The 13,805-nt window shown below is 41.5% G+C and overlaps 2 protein-coding genes across 4 annotated transcripts in view; both read left to right on the forward strand.

Annotated features, from left to right (window-relative positions):
* fhod3b (formin homology 2 domain containing 3b) overlaps nucleotides 1-780 on the forward strand; it is a 123,311-nt gene extending 122,531 nt beyond the window's left edge. For all 3 annotated transcript variants that reach the window (XM_062992358.1, XM_062992355.1, XM_062992357.1), the window contains one exon: nucleotides 1-780. This exon is cut by the window's left edge and continues 1,235 nt beyond it. The gene's annotated coding sequence lies outside the window, so the exon portion shown is untranslated.
* Nucleotides 781-6,231: 5,451 nt separating this feature from the next.
* slc6a19b (solute carrier family 6 member 19b) overlaps nucleotides 6,232-13,805 on the forward strand; it is a 30,560-nt gene continuing 22,986 nt past the window's right edge. Inside the window, exon 1 of the mRNA XM_062991552.1 lies at nucleotides 6,232-6,430. Within this exon, the coding sequence (XP_062847622.1) occupies nucleotides 6,232-6,430 (199 nt within the window). The remainder of the gene's footprint in view (nucleotides 6,431-13,805) is intronic.

The raw sequence follows: 13,805 nt of genomic DNA on the forward strand, positions 1-13,805 counted from the left end.
AACAGTCCGTCATTACAAAACTCCATTCTCATACCCGACAGGTGAGCATCATTCTGACAATCCACTCAGTGGTCCTACAGAAAAGCTCCACTGGAGTAAATTTGTACCTTCCTGCACCTTAGTATGTGTACTATGTCATTGTAGAGTAAATTGGAGTATTAGTGAGTATGAATCCTTGTTTTCATCTGATGCCTTTTGTCTTCTCAGAAAACTGAGTACTGTAATATAAACATGAACTAAAAGTTCCCTCGTGATGAAACTAAAGGCTTTTACAGAGAACAAACTGTACAATTGTGTAAATTACATGTTAGTTTTTGAGTATGTTTTATTTGTTTTGTTTTTTTGTATAGAACAGTGTATTATAGATGAGAGGCGATGTTATTTCTGTGAGAATTGTAATTTAAGAGAGAATAAAGAAAGCCATGCATGGTTAAAACGAACGTCAGATGGAATATGAGACACGAGAGGGATGTTGTGATGTCGGTTAAAATGCTCAGTGGATTTTGCTTTTGTTTAATGATGTGTTAAATTTGCACAGACTTGAAACTGTTGGTTATTGTACCAGACGCCCTTTTACTCCTGAATGAACGCAGGAGAGATCATCCAGATTATTGCACTTAAATATACGAGTCAAGGTCAAGTGATGGGTGCCGTAAAGTGGGTATTGAGTACCTAGAATGTGAATTTAAGTAAATTTTAAGACTTCCAGCAAAAACTATAAACTGTAAAATTCTGCAATTAAAAGCTTTTGTGATGCATTAAAGAGATGACATGTCGGAACGTTTGTGATAGAAAGTCGTGATTTGCTAGGAAGAAACGTTGATTTGAGGGTTTGCAATTAAGGAAATTTCCTTCTGCTTAAAGAAAACACGTTTTATTCTGCATTTAAAACGACTTTTAGTTAAATATAAGAACAGAACTTGAACAGAAGTGATTCGCTTCATGATCAGTTGCAGCTAAAACACTAGACATAGTGGTGGACGGATCGATACAAATATCGATATTATCGATACCAACATTGGTATTGGTATCGGATCGATACTAGTGTGATGGGATCGATACTTTAGTTTTACTTTTTCTCCACTACATTCAGCACGTTTCTCCCGTTTTGTCAGAAAGTAAAGATCATGTGTGTACAGACTCGCTCCTCTCACATCTTACATGCTCACCTCGCTCCTCCCCTCCGGCTCTGCTGGGTTTACTGTGGTACCATCACGCTGTACATTAGTAGGCATTGTAAGATTGTAAGTTTTTGAATACTTTGCTTTGCACATACAGAAATAGTGGAAATTTTATGGGAATAATAGTGTAAACTACACATACGTAAAGTACAGACGCACCTTATGCACATGAATCGGAGCATGCGCAGTGAGGCTGTTGTTCTGTGTTTTGGTGAATGAGAGCTCTTTTCTTTTGACTTTGTGCTTATAAATGTAAACAGAATAGCATCGATTTTTATTTTAAATGAACAAGGACACATATATTCGGTCACTATTAAAAATGTACAAATGTATTCACCCAGCAAACACAACTATGTGGTATGAGTTAGCCGCTTTGTAGTGATACGCCCTGATGGTAACGTTGTGAGAAAGTAAAGCACCAGAAACAAGAAATCTGACCACTTTAAACAACTGATTTTATTTACAACCCTACTGAGAGCAGCTACTTACAAACAATTATGTATTACAATAATACACTTAAATGTCATGAAAATTCATTTAGATTTAGCAATTTGAAGATGCATCTACCTTAATTATTACAAAGTATCTGTATCGATATCGGCGATACTGGCCCTGTATTTACTTGGTATTGGATCGATACCAAATTTTGCAGTATCGCACACCATTAACTAGACATGTTAAATTCATGCGCATGCACCATCACAGCATTACCGACAGATGTCGCCAGAGCGACAATTAAAAATACAATGTATATATTTGTCGCCCCCTGCCGGTGGAAATATAAAATTACATCTCGAGGTGATTTAACGTGAAATGATCAGGGTCCTGATTCTGTTGTACCAATTATTAGTCCGTGGATTCTTCTAACAAGTGGACGTGCATTGGCACCTCTGCCAGGGTATGTGCCAGCCTTAAATCTGTAGCACAGACCAGCATTTCAAGTCACATATTGTCGGAAGAATATTGACGCCTCATTCCAGTTACTGGATTTGAAAGTAGGGAGAGCGCCGCCATCTTACTGCATTTATGTACAATTTAAACCAGTTTTAGCCACTGACAAACACAAAAATACCAACTTTAAAACTCTATTACATCAAGTGAAAAAGCTAAAGCTCATCTATAACAGTGCTCCGCAGAGTGAGAACCTATGACCTGCTGATACAGTGGCTGAAATCTGTTTTCTTCTGAACCAGAATGTTAAACCAAAAGCACCCAGCAGGTCGACAGCACACCTTCAGATGTCAATCAGGGAGACTGTCACTGAAGCAAGGTACAAACCACAATCACAGGAACATTAAGGCTGCAGTAAATATCAGTGATTGTCTTTTATTCACAAAAATAAAATTAGAAAAATAAAAATATAGATAGATAGATAGATAGATAGATAGATATCTCCTAAATCCCAATTTATGCATCAATGGTACCTTCACACATATGCAAGTCACCCATGCTGATGGCACTGATGCCCCCACGTACCATGAAAGATGTTGGCTTTTGCACCTTTTACTGATAACAGTATGGATGTTTTTTTGTATCTGGCACAGAGAACTCGATGTCTGATTTCCTGGTCTCATTTGACCACAGCACACGAGCCCACTCTGCAGCGTTTCTTTATAGAATTTATGTACTTTCTCTTTGTAAAATAGAGTTTTAGGTTACATTTCTTAATGCAGTGGCGGCCTGTGTTAAGTAAGGATGGTTTTCTGAAGTATATTTATCACAGTGAAATGAATTTCTCATGCAGTGCTGTCTGAGGGCTCCAGGATCACACACATTCAGTAGTGGTTTCTGTTCTTGCTGTACAAAAGCCTGTTAGATTTTGTGGAAAACCGTAACAACAATTAGGATAAAGCCCTGTTTCAAATGTATTTGTACTAATTTCTAGCTTTTAAAACTAACTGGAAAGAAAACAATGAATGACTTAATTATTTGAGATTAGGTAACTCACTTGAATTAAACTTTATTCAGTAAAGATTAACAGGACCTGCCTCCAATATAAACTAACCGTCATTACCATGTATAACCACCAGAGGGCAGTGTGTTATAAACCTGTATTACAGTACAGCTTCTCAGAGGCCCAATATTTAAAGTCATCATTACTACAAACAAACACTTCAGCTTTAATTTAAAGTGGATTCAGAAAATATTCAGACCCTTGACTTGTTACACACTCTTCCAACAGCTCTGTTTACACTGAGGCGAGCTTATTAGATCACACGAGCGCACTGATTTCTATTTCTCAGGTGTATAAAACACACTGATTCAAAATTATTTTTATTATTGTATTTTATATTTTTGTTTTCATCAACCGCTATGTCCTGGTCAGGGTCACGGTACCACCAGGAACACCCTGGACAGGATGCCAATCCATCACAAGGCTTTGGTCATCCTCTTTTTTAATAAAGTAAAGATTTTATTTACATGTAAAACGATTTAAATAATTATAAACCTTTTTAATTATACAATGGTTTCAGACCCCATGACTTTTTGCACATTATCATGTTCTAGATTTAATTTAGTATAGACATAACTGCCCTTTTTACCAATCAATCTACACTTAAACACTTATTATGACCAAGAAAAAAACAGGTATTTAATGTTTTTTAAAATAAAAACCAAACACTGACATCTTTCTTTTTTAGTATTCAGACCCTTTGTTTAATTTAAGTATTAGTTTTTAAGTATTTTCGGCTGTAGACTGAAACATTAATGCTTTATTAAAAGCCCTGAGTTCTTTATTTTATGTTATTGTGCAATTCCACATTAAAACAATTTCATAAAAGTTAAGACAGTAGATAAAGTCTGTACCTGCCAATTTTCTCGTCAGGTTTTTCACATTTTTGTGAGAATACAATCAAAACAGAAATGTATGAGATCAGGCAGAAATCTTAGTGATGGATGTGGCTGAAACACCTAAATCTGACAAATCTGAAGTGTATTCATGTACTAATGTTCATAACGTGTGTTAACATTTACATAAATGGACCCTATAGCTACAGGTATGGACGTTGTACAGCTTATACACTTTCCTAAACCATAACCAGCGTTCTTTACCTACTACTGACCTTTAATCAGTCAGATAAGATCTCTTATCAATCTGGGAACAGTATCAGCTCGATCTGAACAGTGGATTTGATTATGGCAGCACAAGTGAACACAGAACTACAGATAATGTTCAGCACAGCATCAGAGACGGTGCAGAACCATCCAGGAAATTACCTGCTGGGGTCGGACAGAGAGCAGGGTCAGATATTGTACAGCACCAGTGGAGATGAGAGGGTTAAGGGCCTCGCTCAAGGGTCCAACAGTGGCTGCAGTCGAGATTCAAACTCACAACCTTTCAACTGATATCCTAACGCTCTACCCACTGAGGTACCACCGTCCTGTGGTGATCGTAACATCCAGTCACGCACCCCGTTATACTGCTCAGTCTTAACATTCTGTACCCTCGCCCGGTCTTAAAGGGCAACAATAACCCGCCTTCAATAAACCCCGAAAATAAAGCAGCTCAATTAGATTTATAACCCAAAACCTGCAGAGAACAGAGAAACAACCCGTCATTCAAACTAAATATTAGAAACAAAGCAACAAATTAAAAACACAAAACATCCACAACCCACAACGGAGAACAACGGAGGTGGACTGAACATCCAGGGTCACTCTAGGAAAAGTCAAATCTCAGATTGAATTAAGATTGAGAGATTTTATCTGCTGATAATCATATTAGTGGGTAAGTTTTGGCTCTTAAGACGACATAATCACCGTTTACAAACAGAACGGATTAATTTCACCCTTGTGTCGTCTTAAGAGCCAAAACTGATCCTCCAGTGTGATTATCAGCAGATAAAATGAGATTTTGTTCTGTCCACCTTTGTTGTGGATGTTTTGTGTTTTTTGTTGCTTTGTTTCTAATATTTTGGACGCCCTCTTATTTGGGATTGTCCCCCTCTTTTTAGCCTAGGTATCGTTCTACCTGGGTTCTATTCCTATCCTGCAGGAGTGATGGATCGAGCCTGGCTAGAGAGACTCCAGCTCCATTATAGAGACCCTAACGATGGTATATTTACTCTTTATATTCTTAGTTTGATTGTATATTTATTCTTTTCCTTAAAAATAATGAGTTGTGTTGTCTTAAATCCCCTCAATCTGATTTAAACCTGAGATTTGACTTTTCCTAGAGTGACCCTGGATGTTCAGTCCACCTCCGTTGTTCTCCGTTGTGGGTTGTGGATGTTTTGTGTTTTTAATTTGTTGCTGTGTTTCTAATATTTTGTCCACCCTGACTCCAGCCCCTTTACAGACAGAATTAGTTCTTGATAGAGACCCTAACCATGATAGTGTTTTAGACCTAAACTGGTTCATGATGGTCTTTTATAAACCACCAGTTAATCCAGTATGATTTCTATACAGGAACTCCTGATCTCTGTATCCTCGCAGCACTGAAGGAACGAACGGCGAGATAAAAATCTCGATTCCTAACTTACAGACGCTCGACTCTTTGTTCTTTACGTCCAATCACGTGCTGCGTTCCCAAGCTAACTCGACGTGGAATATTGGACTCTCGTTAAATTTACTACTACAGTGAGATAGTTAAGATCGTTATCGCGTGTTCATTAACCGCTCGTTTCTGTTACAGTAATGAGTTCCAAGAAACGACCAGGATGCTTAATGTTGAAACCTCGATCACGTTTTTATGTGCTGCAATTATCATTTCATCAATTACTGACTTGGTAGGAGTGTGTGTGTGTGTCACCGGTGTGTGTGTGTGTGTGTGTGAGTGATCTCAGGCCTCTGATGTACTTTTGCCATGCATGATTAAGCTGAGTTAGGCTGACGGGGTAGATTCTGGTTATGGGGGGGCGTCCTGACCTGACACGGTGCTAAAGTTCACTCTATATAAACACACACATTCACCTGGAACAGCAGATTCAGGTCTGTTACCTGGTACCTCCACCCTCCACCCTGTACCCAACTCCATTCACATCCAGAAACACCCACAGCCCAGGTATCACCCAGATCCTCCCAGGCAGCTGGAACCGAACCTGAAACCATGAGGCTGACGCTCCCTAACCCGGGTCTGGAGGATCGGATCCTGAGCCACGCTGAGCTGGAGAAGCTGGAGGTGGAGGAGGCCGGAGAGAGGCCCAAATGGGACAACAAGGCTCAGTACATGCTCACCTGTGTGGGATTTTGTGTGGGACTCGGGAACGTCTGGCGCTTTCCGTACCTGTGTCAGAGCCACGGGGGAGGTAAGAGACTCCATCTGAGGCTTCATCTGATTTATTATTATAGAACTGTAAAAAATTAAGTATAATAGTTTGTTAATAGCCACAACTCACTAAATTATCATGAATATACAATCAAACTAAGAATATAAAGAGTTAATATATCATCGTTAGGGTCTCTATCAGGAACTGTAACAGGACTGGACTGCAGGATAGGAACAGAACCCAGGTAGAATGATACCACTAACACAAAAAGAGAGACAGGTAGATAGATAGACAAACAGACCGACAGACCGACAGGTAGATAGATAGATAGATAGATAGATAGATAGATAGATAGATAGATAGATAGATAGATAGATAGATAGATAGATAGATAGATAGATAGATAGATAGATAGATAGATAGATAGATAGATAGATAGATAGATAGATAGATAGATAGATAGATAGATAGATAGATAGATAGATAGATAGATAGATCCACAACCGAGAATATGGACAGAGCAGAAATGTGAACTGGATGTTGTGATATGACAGGGACAGAAGCTCAGTGGTTAATGTACTGCTCTACTAATCAGTCGGTTGCCAGTTCAAGTCCCACCACAGCAAGTTGCTTAACTTTCAATTGCTTGAACTGTATTCAGTCAAAATTGGATAAAATCGTCCATTAAATGCCGTGAATGTAAATGTCAGGCTGCCGGCACTATGCAAGTGTAATCTGTAAATGAACCGGTGGTTGTACGGGGGAACCTGACTCTCTGCTCTCCCACATGAGGCCCTTCTGTTTATTCCCATAAATAAACATTTAATAATAAATCTAACATTTAGCTTTAGTAATTACATTTAATTTACATAATTTAGTCGTTTAGCAAGGTGGGCGTGGTCAGGCCAAGATCAAAGTGCAAAAACTTGTCATTTGGAAATGAATTCTCACTCACTCACGGTCTTAACCTCTTATCCAGTCAGGGTCGTGGGGGGTGCTGGAGCCTATCCCAGCTTTTCAATGGGCGCAAGGCACACAGTAACACCCTGGACGGGGCGCCAGTCCATCGCAGGGCACACACACACACACACACACACACACATTCACCTATAGGGCAATTCAGTGTCAACTTATTAACCTCACTTGCATGTTTTTGGACTGTGGGAGAAAACCGGAGCTCCCAGAGGAAACCCACGCAGACACGGGGAGAACATGCAAACTCCACACAGAAAGGACCCAGACCGCCCCGCCTGGGGATCAAACCCAGGACCTTCTTGCTGTGAGGTGACAGTGCTACCCACCGAGCCACCGTGCCGCCCCAAAATGAATTCTAGTTTTATAAATATAATAGAACGTCCCTGCATGTGCGGAAATTAAGTATTTAGTATCAGTGATAGCCTAGTGGTTGGGATGCTGGACTAGTAATCAGAAGGTTGCTGGTTTGAGCCCCACCACTGCCAAATTGCCACTGTTGGGCCCTTGAGCAAGGCCCTTAACCCTCAATTGCTTAGACTATGTACTGTAAGTCACTGTGGATAAAAGCGTCTGCTAAATGCTGAAAATGTAAATAAAAAAACCTCACGTCACAATAATGAGCAGCTCTGAACCTTTACCAACATACAGCTTTGTGTTTTATTTCCTATAAAGTTTGATGAGACTGGAGAGCGTCAGAGCTCCTCGTTCTTCTCTACATTATTTTATTGTATATTGTAAATCTTCTCCGTGTTCCAGCACAGGTTTTAATAAACGATTTAGATTTAGATCCACAAATTAGGATAGCCTAAACTCGATTCTGTGCTTATCAAACCCTCTTCATGTAGATTTGGACATATCAGTATGTTTTGGATGTTCAGGATTATTTGCTGGCTTGAAGTTCTAACCAAAACCCATATTTAAAATCTTCAGACAGTGAAGCAGCATCAGCTTTAAAGCTACCTCCTCGTACTTCACAGGTCATGATGCCACGTGTCCTGCTCATGTGGTGAGGACACAGATTCTTCACCACACCCATCAGATATTTATTTATTTTATTTTATTTAACCAGGAAAATAATCTCATTTACAATCTCATTTGCAGGAGAGTCCTGGCCATGGTATAAAACTTATACTAGTTAATCACCTATATAACCTGATAAATCATGTTAATCAAACACAGCCAGACTCATAAAATCCTCATATCACATTATTATCTCCATTATCTGTCTGTCTGTCTGTCTGTCTGTCTGTCTGTCTGATTTTATTAATTTAAAACAACAAAGACACTCCCCAACAAATAATAAGTAACTTGTGCACTGACACTGTAGTGTAAATAATGACTGAATACAGTTTAAGCCATTGAGCAGTGGTGGGGCTTAAACCAGCAACCTTCTGATTACTAGTCCAGTACCTTAACCACTAGGCTACAATTTCCAAATTAAAATGTCCATACTTTATAAATAGGGCGGCACGGTGGCTCGGTGGGTAGCACTGTCGCCTCACAGCAAAAAGGTCCTGGGTTTAATTCCCATGTGAACTGGTCCAGGTCCTTTCTGTGTGTAGTTTGCATGTTCTCCCCGTGTCTGTGTGGGTTTCCTCCCACAGCCCAAAGAGTGTGTATGAGTGTGTGTGTGTTTGTGTGTCTGTATTTATGTGTGTACAGATATGTATGTGTGTGTGAGTGTGAGTGTATGTGTGAGTGTATGTATGTGTGTGTGTATATGTGTGTATGTATGTGTGTGTATGTGAGTGTATGTACAGTATGTGTGTGTGTATGTACAGTGTGTGTGTGTGAGTGTATGTGTGAGTGTATGTATGTGTGTGTATGTATGTGTGTGTGTATATGTGTGTGTATGTATGTGTGTGTATGTGAGTGTATGTATGTGTGTGTGTATGTGTGAGTGTATGTATGTGTGTGTATATGTTTGTATGAGTGTGTGTGTGTGTCCTAGCAGTGATAGAGAGAGGTCATGCTCAGGATGAGCTCCTGAACTATTTCAATTTTTGTGTTTAAAATGAGATAAACTTCTGCAAAAATTTAACAAACAAAATTTTAATAGTTATAACAATTAGGAACTTTTAAAACAACAACAAAATATAAAAAGCTAAAAAGACAAGAAACAGAGGAACAAGAGGAACAAAACAAAAGACTACGAACTACAAGAGGAAAAACATCATCATTCAACAAAGAAGAGGAACACGAAGAAACATCAAGAAGAACTAGAGAGTGCATGTCATCAGTGGGCTTAACGATTTAAAATTGGAACGGAGTCGATATCTCGAACTTTCAAAAAATGAATAAAAGTGAATGAAGCCGAAAATCGGGCGTGGCAGGTGGGCGTGGGTTTGAATCCCCATGCTGTATCTGAGTCGGGGTTACATCAGTGGGCTTCACGATATTGAGTTGAAACGGCGTTGACATCTCGAACATTCAAAAAATGAATGGAAGTAAATGGAGCTGAAAATTGGGCGTGGCAGGTGGGCGTGGGTTCGAATCCCCATGTTGTACCTGAGTCGGGGTTACATCAGTGGGCTTCACGATATTGAGTTGAAACGGCGTTGACATCTCGAACATTCAAAAAATGAATGGAAGTGAATGGAGCCGAAAAACGGGCGTGGCAGGTGGGCGTGGGTTCGAATCCCCATGCTGTACCCAAGTCAGGGTTACATCAGTGGGCTTTACGATTTAGAGTTGGAACGGCGTCGATATCTCCAATTTTCAAAAAATAAATGGAAGTGAATGGGGCCGAAAAACGGGTGTGGCAGGTGGGCATGTGTTCGAATCCCCATGCTGTACCCATGTTGGGATGTCATCAGTGGGCTTTACGATATAGAGTTGGAATGGCGTTGATATCTCGAACTTTCAAAAAATGAATGGAAGTGAATGAAGCCGAAAAACGGGCGTGGCAGGTGGGCGTGGGTTCGAATCCCCATGCTGTATTCAAGTCGGGGTTACATCAGGGGGCTTTACGATTTAGAGTTGGAACGGCGTTGATATCTCGAACTTTCAAAAAATAAATGAAAGTGAATTGGGCTAAAAACGGGGCGGGGCAGGTGGGCGTGAGTTCGAATCCCCATGCTGTATCTGAGTCGGGGTTACATCAGTGGGCTTTATGATTTAGAGTTGGAACGGCGTCGATATCTCAAACTTTCAAAAAATGAATGGAAGTGAATGGGGACAAAAACCGGGCGTGGCAGGTGGGCGTGGGTTCGAATCCCCATGCTGTATCTGAGTCGGGGTTACATCAGGGGGCTTTATGATTTAGAGTTGGAACGGCGTTGATATCTCAAACTTTAAAAAAATAAATGGAAGTGAATGGGGACAAAAACGGGGCGTGGCAGGTGGGCGTGAGTTCGAATCCCCATGCTGTATCTGAGTCGGGGTTACATCAGTGGGCTTTATGATTAAGAGTTGGAACGGCGTCGATATCTCGAACTTTCAAAAAATGAATGGAAGTGAATGGAGTCGAAAAACGGGCGTGGCAGGTGGGCGTGGGTTCGAATCCCCATGCTGTATCTGAGTCGGGGTTACATTAGTGGGCTTTACGATTTAGAGTTGGAACGGCGTTGATATCTCAAACTTTCAAAAAATGAATGGAAGTGAATGGGGATAAAAACCGGGCGTGGCAGGTGGGTGTGGGTTCGAATCCCCATGCTGTACCTGAGTCGGGGTTACATCAGTGGGCTTTACGATTTAGAGTTGGAACGGCGTCGATATCTCGAACTTTCAAAAAATGAATGGAAGTGAATGGGGATAAAAACCGGGCGTGGCAGATGGGCGTGGGTTCGAATCCTCATGCTGTATCTGAGTCGGGGTTACATTAGTGGGCTTTACGATTTAGAGTTGGAACGGCGTTGATATCTCGAACTTTCAAAAAATGAATGGAAGTTAATGGGGCCTTATAGGTTAAATAAAGGTTACAGAAATAACCATTCAATAACCATTCAAAAAAAATGAATGGAAGTGAATGGGGATAAAAACCGGGCGTGGCAGGTGGGTGTGGGTTCGAATCCCCATGCTGTATCTGAGTCGGGGTTACATTAGTGGGCTTTACGATTTAGAGTTGGAACGGCGTTGATATCTCGAACTTTCAAAAAATGAATGGAAGTTAATGGGGCCTTATAGGTTAAATAAAGGTTACAGAAATAACCATTCAATAACCATTCAAAAAAAATGAATGGAAGTCAATGGGACCAAAAAAAAAACGGTATAAAAGTGGGCGTGGCGGGAAAACGGGCGGGCGGGCGGATCAAAGAGCTTTTTTCAAGATGTGGTTTCATTAACGGGCCGGACGATTTAGAGTTTGAACGGCGTCGATATCTCAAAATTTTTCAAAAATTAATGGAAGTCTATGGGAAAAAAATTTCGGAAAAACGGGCGTGGCGGGTGAACGGGCGGGCGGATCAAAAACATGTATACAAGCGATTTATTCCCGTATGGGCCGGACGATTTGGCGTTGGAACCGGGTCGATATCTTGAAAACTGCGGACGAAAAAAGGGAGACAAAAAGCGGTGGAATAATAAAAAGAACTAGAGAGTGCATTTCCGGAGAAAATGCGAGTGTGATTGCCGTGTGCCGGTCGGGCGGGAGCGCGTAACCCAATGCTTTATCCAACTCGGGGTGTCATCAGTGGGCTTTACGATTTAGAGTTGGAACGGCGTTGATATCTCGAACTTTCAAAAAAGGAATGGAAGTGAATGGACACAAAAACCGGGCGTGGCAGTTGGGCGTGGGTTCGAATTCCCATGTTGAATCTGAGTCGGGGTTACATCAGTGAGCTTTACGATATAGAGTTGGAACGGCGTTGATATCTCGAACTTTCAAAAAATGAATGGAAGTGAATGGGGGCAAAAACCGGGCGTGGCAGGTGGGCGTGGGTTCGAATTCCCATGCTTTATCTGAGTCGGGGTTACATCAGTGAGCTTTACGATATAGAGTTGGAACGGCGTCGATATCTCAAACTTTCAAAAAATGAATGGAAGTAAATAGGGACAAAAACCGGGCGTGGCAGGTGGGCGTGGGTTCGAATCCCCATGCTGTATCTGAGTCGGGGTTACATCAGTGAGCTTTACGATATAGAGATGGAACGGCGTTGATATCTCGAACTTTCAAAAAATGAATGGAAGTGAATGGGACCAAAAACCGGGCGTGGCAGGTGGGTGTGGGTTCGAATCCCCATGCTGTATCTGAGTCGGGGTTACATCAGTGGGCTTTACGATTTAGAGTTGGAACGGCGTCGATATCTCGAACTTTCAAAAAATGAATGGAAGTGAATGGGGAAAAAAAACGGGCGTGGCCGGTGGGTGTGGGTTCGAATCCCCATGCTGTATCTGAGTCGGGGTTACATCAGTAAGCTTTACGATTTAGAGTTGGAACGGCGTCGATATCTCGAACTTTCAAAAAATGAATGGAAGTGAATGGGGAAAAAAACCGGGCGTGGCCGGTGGGTGTGGGTTCGAATCCCCATGCTGTATCTGAGTCGGGGTTACATCAGTGAGCTTTACGATATAGAGTTGGAACGGCGTTGATATCTCGAACTTTAAAAAAATGAATGGAAGTTAATGGAGCCGAAAAACGGGCGTGGCAGTTGGGCGTGGATTCGAATCTCCATGCTGTACCAAAGTCAGGGTGTCATCAGTAGGCTTTACGATTTAGAGTTGGAACGGCGTTGATATCTCGAACTTTCAAAAAATTAATCGAAGTGAATGGGAATGAAAACCGGGCGTGGCAGGTGAGCGTTGGTTCGAATCCCCATGCCTTACCCATGTCGATGTTACATCAGTAGGCTTTACGATTTGAAGTTGGAACGGCGTTGATATCTCGAACTTTCAAAAAATGAATGGAAGTGAATGGAACCAAAAAACGGGTGTGGCAGGTGGGCGTGGGTTCGAATCCCCATGCTGTACCCAAGTCGGGGTTACATCAGTGAGCTTTACGATATAGAGTTGGAACGGCGTTGATATCTCGAACTTTCAAAAAATGAATGGAAGTGAATGGGGGCAAAAACCGGGCGTGGCAGGTGGGCGTGGGTTCGAATCCCCATGCTGTATCTGAGTCGGGGTTACATCAGTGGGCTTTACGATTAAGAGTTGGAACGGCGTTAATATCTCGAACTTTCAAAAAATGAATGGAAGTGAATGGAACCAAAAACCGGGCGTGGCAGGTGGGTGTGGGTTCGAATCCCCATGCTGTATCTGAGTCGGGGTTACATCAGTGGGCTTTACGATACAGAGTTGGAACGGCGTTGATATGTCAAACTTTCAAAAAATGAATGGAAGTGAATGGAACCAAAAACCGGGCGTGGCAGGTGGGTGTGGGTTCGAATCCCCATGCTGTATCTGAGTCGGGGTTACATCAGTGGGCTTTATGATTTAGAGTTGGAACGGCGTTGATATCTCGAACTTTCAAAAAATGAATGGAAGTGAATGGGACTCTTAT

Source organism: Trichomycterus rosablanca, chromosome 3 (genome assembly GCF_030014385.1).
Source record: "Trichomycterus rosablanca isolate fTriRos1 chromosome 3, fTriRos1.hap1, whole genome shotgun sequence".
In the NCBI taxonomy this organism is placed as follows: Eukaryota; Metazoa; Chordata; class Actinopteri; order Siluriformes; family Trichomycteridae; genus Trichomycterus; species Trichomycterus rosablanca.